This window comes from Taudactylus pleione, unplaced genomic scaffold, assembly GCF_031769625.1.
Source record: "Taudactylus pleione unplaced genomic scaffold, aTauple2 ptg000026l, whole genome shotgun sequence".
Taxonomy (NCBI): domain Eukaryota; kingdom Metazoa; phylum Chordata; class Amphibia; order Anura; family Myobatrachidae; genus Taudactylus; species Taudactylus pleione.
The window spans coordinates 7,005,917-7,018,268 of record NW_028284428.1 but is presented as its reverse complement, the minus strand read 5'-3'; the positions used below and the strand labels follow the sequence as shown (position 1 = coordinate 7,018,268).

The 12,352-nt window shown below is 41.0% G+C and overlaps 1 protein-coding gene across 1 annotated transcript in view; it reads left to right on the top strand.

Moving 5' to 3' along the window:
• Positions 1-10,518, top strand: part of SMS (spermine synthase) — a 172,224-nt gene extending 161,706 nt beyond the window's left edge. The window contains exon 11 of the mRNA XM_088451598.1: positions 7,034-10,518. Coding sequence (XP_088307724.1) covers positions 7,034-7,073 — 40 coding nt within the window. The 3' untranslated portion in view covers positions 7,074-10,518. The remainder of the gene's footprint in view (positions 1-7,033) is intronic.
• Positions 10,519-12,352: the final 1,834 nt, after the last annotated feature.

Below are 12,352 nucleotides of genomic sequence, written 5' to 3'. Positions count from 1 at the left end.
TACCAATGGTTTACATCTTGTGGTGAACCCTCTATATTCACTCTTGTGAAGTCTTCTCTTGATTGTTGACTTTGACACATATACACCTACCTCCTGGAGAGTGTTCTTGATTTGGCCAACTGTTGTGAAGGGGTTTTTCTTCACCAGGGAAATAATTCTTCTGTCATCCACCACAGTTGTTTTCCGTGGTCTTCCGGGTCTTTTTGTGTTGCTGAGCTCTCCGGTGCGTTCTTTCTTTTTAAGAATGTTCCAAACAGTTGATTTGGCCACACCTAATGTTTTTGCTATCTCTCTGATGGGTTTGTTTTGATTTTTCAGCCTAATGATGGCTTGCTTTACTGATAGTGACAGCTCTTTGGATCTCATATTGAGAGTCGACAGTAACTGATTCCAAATGCAAATGTCACACCTAGAATCAACTCCAGACCTTGTACCTGCCTATAGCGCGTAAAAATGCGTATTTTGTGATCACTGTATATTTTTTCACAACACACCTCAAAGGTTAAATATAATGTGCAGACATTTATTTATATAGCGCCAGCATATTGCTCAGCACTTTACAGAGAATGTTTAATCATCAGTCCCTCCCCCAGTGGAGCTTACAGTCTAAATTCTGTACTGCACAAGCTTGCACACATGGGATTAAACACATTAGCTGAAGGAAATTTATATAATCCTTTCCCTGCAGTCAGAGAAAACAAATCCACATCCATCTTACTGAGAACATTTCCTGAAAATGATCATTAACTGTAAAGTTGATCAAATTGCCAGTGCCCTACATACAGCTGCAGCCTGATTAACATGTGTCTGGCAATGCATCGCTTAGAGATACGTAATAAATAATGTGCTTTCTTCCTGTCGTTAGTGTCTATGTAGTTGTATTAAAAGATTTAATACTTTGAGCTCCCATATTTTTTAAACCAAACACTCTTCTGACCTGATGTTTTAGATACAAAAGTCACCCCCATTTTGGTTTTAAAAAATATATAGAATGGGTACATATCCCCAGGTATTCTATTATTCATTCTAGAAAAATGGGAATTCAGTGTAACAAACATCTGGCAAGAAAAACTGGGAGCCAGCATTATCACGGTGTAGAAATTATTTCTGGTTATAGCTTAACGTGTGTGGAGGTCATGTACTTAGCAATTTCTCTTATTAGAAACAGAATTTGATGGCAGATAAGAACCATTTGGCCTATCTAGTCTGCCCCATTTTTAAACATATTGTTACCTCACACCTTATTGATCCTTACTTCTTCTGAAGGATATCTTTATGTCTATCCCTTTCATGTTTAAATTGCTCTACTGTCTTAGCCTCTACCACCTCTGATGGGAGGCTATTCCACTTGTCCACTACCCTTTCTGTGAAGTAATTTTTCCTCAAATTTCCCCTGAACCTACCACCCTCCAGTTTCAGAACATGTCCTCTTGTTCTAATACTTCTCTTTCTTTGAAGAATGTCTACTTCCTTTACCTTGTTAAAACCCTTTATATATTTGAACGTTTTTATCATGTCCCCACTTTCCCTTCTCTGCTCCAAACTATACATATTAAAATCTTTTTGTCTTTCCTGGTACGTTTTGTGGTGTAGACCTTGCACCATTTTAGTTGCCCTTCTTCAGAGCCGGATTAAGGCTTGTTGGGGCCCCAGGACAACTGAGTTGTGGGGGCCCCTTCCATAAAACTGACAGCCCCCTGCCTGCCCAATGCCCACTACCACAGATATGCCCCTTATCTTACCCCAACTGCACTCTGACTGGCAGCGTCTTCTATGCTGTCCAGACCCGGCTACCTGCAGGCAGCAGCTGTGACACTGCAGTGCTGGAATATGACTGACAGCCCCCTGCCTGCACACTACCGCCGGCACTGATACTGTATGCCCCTTACCTTACCTCAACTGCTCTCTGACCGGCAGCGTCTTCTATGCTGTCCGGACCCGGCTACCAGTAGTCAGCAGCTGTGACACTTCAGTGCTGGAAGCTGGCCAGGCCACGGGAATTTTGACCAGCAGCGTTGCAGCGCTCATGTCTGCTACTCTTCCGGGACCCGATTGCCAGCAGGTGACAGCATACAGTGTAATACACTGCAACGCTGCCGAGAGCTGGCCATCTCACGGGAATAATTGTGGTAGTGTGGGGGCCCTCAATGTGTGGGGGCACCTGGACAATCGCCCCATCCACCCTCCCTATAATCCGGCCCTGCCCTTCTTTGTACAGTCTCTAATATATTAATATCCTTCTGGAGATATGGCCTCCAGAACTGAACACAGTATTCGAGATGAGGACGTACCAATGACCTATACAGTGGTATTATCACTTCTTTCTTTCTGCTACTGATTCCTCTCCCTATGCAGCCGTATCTGACTTACCTTCCTCATTGCTTTGTTACAATGTTTGCTTGCCTTTAAGTCACCTGAAATAGTGACTCCTAGATCCCTTTCCTCTTCAGTAGTTTCCAGTATAGTGCCATTAATACTATATTTAACCTTTGGATTTTTGAGACCCAAGTGCATGATCTTGAATTTTTTGCCATTAAAGCATATTGAGCTCATGGATAATTGATGACATTTATACTCCCTCTGAAGGATGTGCTACAGTGAATAGTCAAACCGATATGAGCTTTCTCTATACTAACACCAGTGCAAAAAGATCAGTAAGGACGCTCACACTCACTGTGGTGACAGGGTGCAACTCCTGGTGTCCACTGACTAGTTCTAGAGGTGACAAGCTCTTATATAGCTTTGGGCTCTTCACTTCTAAATTCTCAGGGCCAATGTCACTTCCAGAATTATTGATAGAGCCCGACCTCCCTGCGATGTACTGTCTGAGTACTAAGATACAGAAGCTGCAGCCTGGCACTACACATGGGATGCTCTGTTTCCTCACTCTGAGGGGACGATTCAATAGGTGGCTATTTTTTTAGGGCGCCCAATGGGCAATTCAGTTGTTGCTCTGTTCAGGCATGATAGCTGCCTGTGCCGGCATTTCTGCTTTCACCCTCAGGTGCAAGCTAAAATGTGCGGAAAATATGTGGTAGGATGCCCAAACTGCAGATTTATTACGGCATGAAGATCGTGATAATGGGCGCCCAGAACAATTGAATCACCCAAGTGTCAATAATCCAGAAACAGCTGAACAGAGGGCATGATTCAGACCACCCACAGCTATAGCGAGCGGCCATGATGATGGTCGCGATGGTCAAGACCTTCGCGACCATCGGGCTTGCGACGAGACACTTGTGGTAGGGTCTCGTTCATTGCAAGAGCCCCAGAGAGCTTTCGGCTCTAACAGAGCCGGAAGCTCTCCACTGACATCACTCGTGATGTCAGTGGGGCCGCCCACAAACGGCAAGCATTCCTTCGGGAACGCCTCCGTTTGGGCAGCCACCCCCCCGGCCCGCCCACCAAAGGTGGCGAGCTGTCACTCAACATTGACAGCTTGCCCCCTTTGGTGCGAGACCCAGAGTGACGGATTCCCAGTCGCTAGCCGGGTCTCGCGCATGTGCACGACTGAGCCGGCTCTGTCGTGCGCATGCGCTGTGGGCCACCATCAACCCGGTTGCGAGCGCTCAGCGGGTCTGAATCAGGCCCTGAGCTCAATGTAAACTTTTTTTTATTATTCATTACATTGAGCTTCATTTGCTCTGTCCATCTGTGTCCGGATTATTGACAAACGGGGAGGGAAAAGAGCATCCCATGTCTAGTGCGGAGGTGCCAATACACTGTGAAACAGGGCTTTAACTAGGGATTGCCCAGTATGGCACTCACCAGGGGCACTCGTTGAGGGGAGCGGCACACAAACTGACTCATCCTGCCAACCCGTAGAGCAGGGGTGGCCAGACTTTTGGACTCGGTGATCTACTTTTAAAATTGAAAACCTTTTGTGATTTACCAAGCCGAAAAAGGGGGCGTGGCCTGAAAAAGGGGTGTGGCCTCACTGAAAGGAACGTGGGATCTGTCCTGGCGAAATCACATATAGTATCCCCAATTCAAAATACTCCACATAGCATCACAATCTTATTCACATTACACCACACAGTAGTGTACCTTACGTTACAACACACTGTAGTGCCCCTTATACACAATGCCTCCAGTAGTAGAGCCAGTTATGCAATACCACGAGTAGTTGTGCCCATTATGCAGTTCCCCCGTAGTTATGCCCATTATGCAATGCCCCCTGTATTTGAACCTATTATGCTATGCCCTCTGTATTAAAGCCTCTTATGCAATGCCCCTCTAGTTGTGTCCATTATGAAATGCCCTCTGTATTAGAGACCCTTATGCAATGCCCCTGTAGTTGTGAACATTATGCAATGCCCTCTGTATTAGAGCCCCTTATGCAGTGCCCCCAGTAGTGTCCCTTATACAGTGCCCTTTATGCAGTGCCACCAGTTCTGCCCCTTATGCTGAGCCCCCAGTAGTGCCCTTTATGCAGTGCCCCTTATGCTGTTCCCCCACTAATGCCCCTAGTAGTGCCCCTTATGCTGTGCCCCCTCCCTTGTGCAGTCTTTACCTTGTCAGCGGTCCTGCAGACGCCCTCTGTCTGTCGCTGACTGGATCTAATTAGATCCAGCAGGCGCGCAGGCTATTCACAATGTGGGAGACGCGGGTGACCTCATGACGTCACCCATGTGCTGCATTACTGGGAACGCTGGACTCTGAAGCGATCAGAGGCTTCCTTAGTCTCTGATCGCTTCAGGACCAGCATCCCCAGAAACTGCAGCAGGCTGGTCACAATCTACCGGCGGGAACTCCACGAGCTACTGGTGGATCGAGATAGAACTTTTGGCCAGCCCTGCCCTAGGGGGTCCGTAACTAGGGGTTGGCAGGATGGCTTGGTTGAGAGGGGGGGCATCAACAGGCTAAGCCTGCCAACAGTATGAGTAGCAGACAGGCCAGTTGGGGCCCAGCCCAACTCAACCGGCTTCCCTGGCGAGTGCCATCATGGCCAATCCCTAGTGAAGGCCCTGTTTCACAGTGTCTTGGCCACGATATCTGGCTTCCTCCTCTGGGGAAGAGACATTTCCTTATGACGGAACAGTGGAAATGTCCGTTGGTCACCGCGGCAGTGCATACACTTCAAAATATTGCTTCAGATGGACATGCTTGACGACATTTCCGGTCGCGAACATACACAGTTATCTGGGCAATCCTTTATTATGCTTTCAGTCTGATGCCTGCATGGGCCACATCCTTTATTTGACTTCTTTGTAAACTATACGGATCTCTCCAAAGTCTGACTCAAGCAGGGTTGAAACGCTCCTGCACACAATTAATTGTATAAAGTTTTGTCCAAAGCAATAGACACCAACCATCTGGTTGACATATCTACTTTTAAACTTTTCAAAAACCTATCCAGAATAAAGAATTATTGGTGATAACGCTACTCAACAGAATTAAAGCGCTTGTTTGTTTTCATTTTGCTTTGTTTTCCTCTCCTGCATCTGTAAAGTTTAATTTTATTTTGAAGGACTTGCTCACCTAGTGTTAAAAATTGTAACATTAGTCTAAGTCTGTCTCAGCATGAAAACAAATGACCCTGACTAGGCAACAAGTTGTGCAGAGTGACAGGGGAATAGATAATATTGAATGTCAAGGACATAGCCTGTTCATCATGTCTATTTTCTAGTGATTGTGATAGACACAAGCCTTTCCTATCTCTTACAAGAACCTTGTTCCTTCATACGTGTTTGTCCTGTCCTCTTTGCAATATTTATGTAGAGTCCACAACAAGGACATGTTCTCCAGTTGTACAAATATTGACTATAGAAAATGGAAATCAAATTTTTTTATTATGAACATTATTTTCAAAAGTTGAGTTGATAGAGCATGGAAAATTTGTTTATAATTGTTATCAGAGCTGTAATAAAAAAGAGCAAATACCATGAATATGTTTTAAGGAGCATTCAAAGGAATCTAATAATTTGACACCAAATCTCAACAGTGGAACGGCACAGCTTATTCATCCAGGTTCTAAAGCCACATACATGTTCTCCAATCTATTACATATACAGCAATGGGGGCTGCTGGAATGACTAGTATCTCTTACACCAAAGGGGACCCCAATGGCTTTTCTCGGGGGAGATGGTTTTGGTGTAAAATAATACATTTGTCATGAGTTCTCTATGAAAGATGTCCCGCTCAAGAAAAGCCCTTCATACAGGCACTTGATTATCAGTTCAGGGCAAAGCTGTCTCACCTTTCTCACAAATACAGAAAACCAACCTGTAAGTGCTACACTCAAAAATATTACCATACGGTCTCCTATTAATACTGGATTTGCATAAACTTACAGAAATCGTTAACATGATTTAAAACATTCATTTATCAAGAAAATGGATAGTGTTGTTTTGTGAGGTTCTGCAATAAAGTATATGCTACATTAGAGGTGGTGGTCAGCTCTGCTCCGATTTTAGTGTTTCATTCTTACCGAACCAAAATCGTGCATTTAATGAGCAATGTGTACATTATTATATAGACCCCATTAGGTTTACAGTCAGATGGGAAGAAGAATGCCAAGGATACCATATTTAATTCAATTAATAACCAGCTTTTATGTTGAATGTGTCGTTATGCTTTATGTAAAGGAAGCCTACTTTTTTTTTTTTATGCTATTGCCGTCTGTACAGTATGTGAATGGCCATTGTCAAATTTTTAATAATGACTAGAAATACTGATATAGACCTATGAAATACAGCAGCACACATTAGGTATTTTTTTTTTGGTATGTTCTGCTTTTCATCAAATTCTCTCTAAGTTTATCGATCAGTCTGGCGGATACACGGCAGTTAGTTTTATTCATAGACGTCTGCATAATGGGAATTTGAGGGCCATGTAAGATATGTTAATAAATATCAGTAATTTTCTAAACTGTAGGTGAGTTGGCAATATCCTTTTCATGTTCACCTAATATGCCTATTATTGTCCATTGGACTGTGGATGCACTAGATTTCTAGGCACACCATCCTAAACAAGCTTTCTCTGTCTGTGCAATATTCTCCCCTTATTGTCCTTAATGAATGTTCTCCTCCAGATGGGTGTTTTACAGAATATGGAAGAAAAGTTGTTCCTGAGCATACAAAGCGTCAAACTCTTCCACTTTGCATGGAGCATATTGGGCTTGTCACCTGCTGCATGTCGGCATTGTGAAAACCTTAAATTATACTCTATAGATAATCTTAAAAAAGATTAGTAGAAGTGTAAGTGGCGATTTAAGATATTATTTAAGTTTGACAAAAAGAAAAGAGTGAATTGAATTTTTTTTTATGAACTAGTATGATGTTACTTTAATATTGTATTCTGTTCCATGTTATTTTATTTTTGTTTTTGAAAGTCAACATGGAGATTGTCAGCATGCTATAAGCTGCTCAATGCACTGAACCTAAAGAATGTGATTTATTGTTATGATTTGTGTCACTAGATAGTTAGAATTTCCAGCGGGTCTTCAAAAAAACAAATATATATATATATATTCAATAGATACATATATAAACATATTTAAGTTCTCTATACCCCATCCCACTCAAATTCTCTTTAGGAACCTGGTTTATAGCCTTTATGTTTTAAAATATTTTGTGAACAGTGTCAGTGTATTTGTGGTACGTCAAAACCAGTTTCTGAATTAGTGCTGCAATTCGTGTCTGGTACCCAGAAATGTACTTAGTCAGTCAGGCATATTCAAAAATGAAACTGCCATAAAAATAATGGGAACAGTATACATTTCACATATATATATATATTAAGACAATAGAAAAATCAGCATATAAAATTATGTTAGAGGGAGCCATTTGTTTTGAAATGCTGACAACATCCCTTGAACCTAATACGGGTCTCCATAAATGCTTTGTCAGAAGGCCCATATAAGTCTGTGCAACTTTTTAAATATATTTTTTTGTAATTATTTTAACTTACTTGCTTTCTTCCTATATTTTTGACCAAGGTCTTGATAGCTGCTAGGCAGAGTTGTTTGATTTTTGCTTCCTTTGCATAGGACACTTCAGCACTACTGACCTGTAAATTGGTTACAACTGTATATATAAAGCAGTTTTTGACATATCCGAGAGTAATGAAAGAAGCCATCTCTGACTAATATATATAGGCCTTGGTAAAAAAAAAAAAAATTAGAAGGACATGTAGAAACAAATATATGAATGTGGAATCTCACATTAAATGTGTTTGGGGGATCCTTTTACAAAGTAGTTCCTTTTAGTCTATAATCTGTATACATTTAAAAGCAATAATTCACAGGAATTGTGTTATTTATCCATAGTAAAACATTGCACTGTGCTAAATATGCTGAACACATTTACAGTTGTCTCTTTTTGTTATGTTTCCAGCTAAATGGTATTGTTTGTCTCTATAAAAGTTTTATAGCTTGATCATCCAGTGCTTCCATTTCAGATTTAATAAAAGGTAAGTTCTTTAATGACGAGCGATACTAGAAAACATTCAGTTTCTACAAAAAGCCAGAGGTCGCAGAGCTTAGTGCTGACCGAGGGCTTTTGATGGCCAAACCAAATTTAAGTTATTGAAACTGCTCCTGGTTTCTTGCAGTGTAATGCTAGGGCACATTTCAGTATACTGGTCTATTAGAAATAATGTACAGTCTCATCCAAACATATACACAGGGTCGGACTGGCCTATAGGGGTATAGGGGAAATCCCCAGTGGGCCCTACTGCCTGAGAGCCTCACCCCCTCCTTTCGAGGTGAAGCAGGATCATAATTGAACATGGGTGCTCAATATGTTTTTACCAAGATTAGCCCTCCTACTAATCAAAGAGGGTGATCCTGACACACCCCTGTCCCCTCTTTTGCACGTCCTCTCTAATGGTTGGCCAAGTCGATCTATTGTGGCTGGCCACACCCCTTAGCTTGGGCCCCTACCACTGCATACCCTGGTGGGCCCTTCAAGCCCCAGTCCAACACTGCATATACATAGCTTTAAGAGGCAATACTCTTGTCACTACAGCTCTGCTATTGGGAAGGTACAGTTTGTGCTGTGTACCTTTTTGTTCCCTAATATGTTTGTTTTCCAAAATGGAGATAAAAGCACAAATAAGCTGCAATCAATCAGACATTTGGTGTATTTAGCTTGACTTGCACTAGACTGATCAAAGCTTGTATTTGGTTGGTTGCCATTGGTTACAACACATGTTTGCTATTTCCTTCATTTTGTTACTTTGTAAATTGAAATGTATTTATTTATGTCTCAAATGCTTATGTTCCCTTTAGTATTCATTCAAACATCTACAAGACATGGACCTGCTGTTAAAATAGTTACCAAATGTTCACTTAATGTAGTGCTTTTTTTGCGGACATGAGTCTGTTTGTGCCTGATATCATGGGGAAAAAAAGTAATATAGTTTCAGTTGCTTATACTAGAGTCATAATTTATATATTATCTTGTCCATTCCCATGATCTAGAGCTATAGTAGCAGATATACATTTTAATTCAAAAATATATTTTCAGATGAACACTTGGCCTAAAGTGTTCCTCATTAGAAATGTAAAATGTAAACTGTACCTTGAACAAAAATTAGGCACATTGATTGTCATTTTGCACTAAGTTGACTTTGAATTAAGATGATCGCAGTATGTTTCTTGAAGTGTAAGTTTTGGAATTCTGTTGTAAACTACTGTTGAGAAAAGCACACTGGAAGTATATTTTTAATTTAGTCACAGAAGTGAGTGTTTTTAATTAGAAATCTTTACTATCCCAAAACGCATACTTGAGCATTTTGTTGAAGCTTATACCAATTGGATGAGGCTGCCTATAGTTTTTTTTTTTTTTTAGATGCTCCTGAAAGTGAAGGGAATACAACCATAGCTTGTGAGCCACCAGTCATGTGCTTAAAGAAGACAAACCATATATTATAGTAGATATAGAAATCCTGTTTGTTTAGTTTGTGTCACTGTGTGTATTTTATTTTTGTTTAGTTATTTTCAAAAGTTATTGGTTTGCTTTTAGAAATCTTATAGATTTTTGAAGTGTGGTTCCATAAAACCTGTAGCGTTTCTGGATGAACTAGTGTAATGCAGATATGCACCTTATCCATACACAGGAACCTTCTTTATCGACACACTGGTCATTGGGTATTGGTTTTGTGTGAAATCATTCCTTCAATAGAACTTTGGAAGTCCAGACTTTCTGGGGCGATAAGGCACTGTTGTTTGTCACTGTTGTAGAGGAGACTCGTGGACGACAGCAGTCTTGTTTGTGAGCACAGACAATTTATTTCATAAAAGTTACAGATGCACGGATAGGAGATTTTAGAATCCATTTACACTGGGATCTGTTCACAGATGCAGGGCATATTAGATCACCTTGTGCACAAACTGATTTACAATACTGTCTGATATGCTTTCTTTCATTGTTTGCACTACAACCCTGCTTCCATCTGGAAATGTGATGCATTCGGAAAATTTGATTGTGAATGATTTGACATTTGCAAGAAGATTGCTTGCCTTGCATCTGCTGCACCATGTAGTACCTATGTTTAAATAAAGGTACACTGTTATTACTTGCATCACTGTCATCTTATTGCTCCTATGTCTAAAATTATTGTTAAACCTCAATAAAACCTGACAGCGTACATAAACATACAGTTAGTGTGTATAGTCCACATCTGCAGTAATGAGAAAGGAACCCGGTTGTGAGCACCTTATGCCTCCACATTGCGGGCATTATAAATGTTGTGGCTTATTTACTCTGGATGCAAAAAGTTCCAGTGTGCCACTATACTAAATTTAGACACATTATTTTGAGACTAAGGTCCGTATTTAGTTAGTGGTGAAAACGGCAGAGTTTTCCGCGATCGTAAATCGGCCGATTTTCACCCCCCAAAAAACAGGCAAACACAGGAAACAGGCGAAAACGCCGAAAAAAAAAGGAGAAAAGTTTTCTCCATCCCAGACCAGGAGAAAAAAAAATGCAAAATCCTTATTTTTGCCTAAAAAAGTGGGGATTTCTTTCAGAACCCTTTGGATACTCCCCTAATGATAAATTATCTCAGAAATTTTTCGGAAGTTGTGTACCGGTCAAATTTTGGGTGATAAAATAAATAGTTGAAAATGGGTTTAACGTATTGGGTCTGGTTTTTCGGGGGGCAGTATGGATGCGTCAAGTGTTTTTAAACTTTTTTTTTTACAGCTTTTAAAATTGCGCTTTTTTGACACGAAAGTATACTTGCACCCATTTTAATGTACCCCCAGTTTGCATTGAACAGTAATTTCCTGGAAAAAAAATAGCTTTCTATAATTTTTGTACGTTTTTCTGTATACGCAAAATACCATTAAACCGACGCAATTTAGGTACCCAAAATAATTTTATTACGGCCAATTGTACACTTAATAATTTCCAGTGTAAGTCAGCCATTTTTTGGGGTACAGTCGCAATTTACAGAGTTTATCCTTAATTTGTCGTCATCTTGGCTTGACCTCAGAACTGAAGGCTCCACTCAATGGCTTCTGACGTGACGAGCTGTGTTTGGCTCGTCGCGTCTGCTTCTCATTGGCTGCCGAATTGTGACAGGCGCCAAATTTAGTGTATCGGAAAGATTCCTGGACTGCACACCCTGAATATATATAATGGGAGGTGCTACCTGTTGAGACTTATTACAGGCACAGAAACAGACAAATCACTAGTGCACAACTCCAAATTACTGATTATATATAAATACATTATGCAATGAATAGAGGTTTTTAGCATAATCATAGCCTAACCCATTTTCGGTGGTTTTTTTCACCCCTCCTGTTATCGCTGTTTTTTTGTGAAAATCGAACGATTTCACAATTTTTGGGGGCGAAAATCGTCCGATTTCGCCAATGGGGAAAAACGTCAATTTGTCACAGCTAATTGAATACAGGCCTAAGGGGTATATTTACTAAAGTACGGGTTTATAGAACTGCCCATAGCAACCAATCAGATTCTAGCTATCTTCTAGAAGGCGCTAGATACATTATTATTAATATTACCAGTTATTTATATAGCGCACACATATTCCGCAGCGCTTTACACAGAGAATATTTGCCCATTCACATCTGTCCCTGCCCCAGTGGAGCTTACAGTCTATATTCCCTACCACATGCTCACACACATACACACTATGGTCAATTTTGTAGGGAGCCAATTAACCTGCAAGTATATTTTGGTGTGTGGGAGGAAACCGGAGTACCCGGAGGAAACCCACGCAAGCACAGGGAGAATATACAAACTCCACACAGTTAGGGCCATGGTGGGAATTGAACCCATGACCTCATTGTTGTGAGGCAGTAACGCTAACCATTACACCGTCTGTGCTGCCCACATGATAAGTAGAATCTGATTGGTTGCTATGAGCAACATCTCCACTT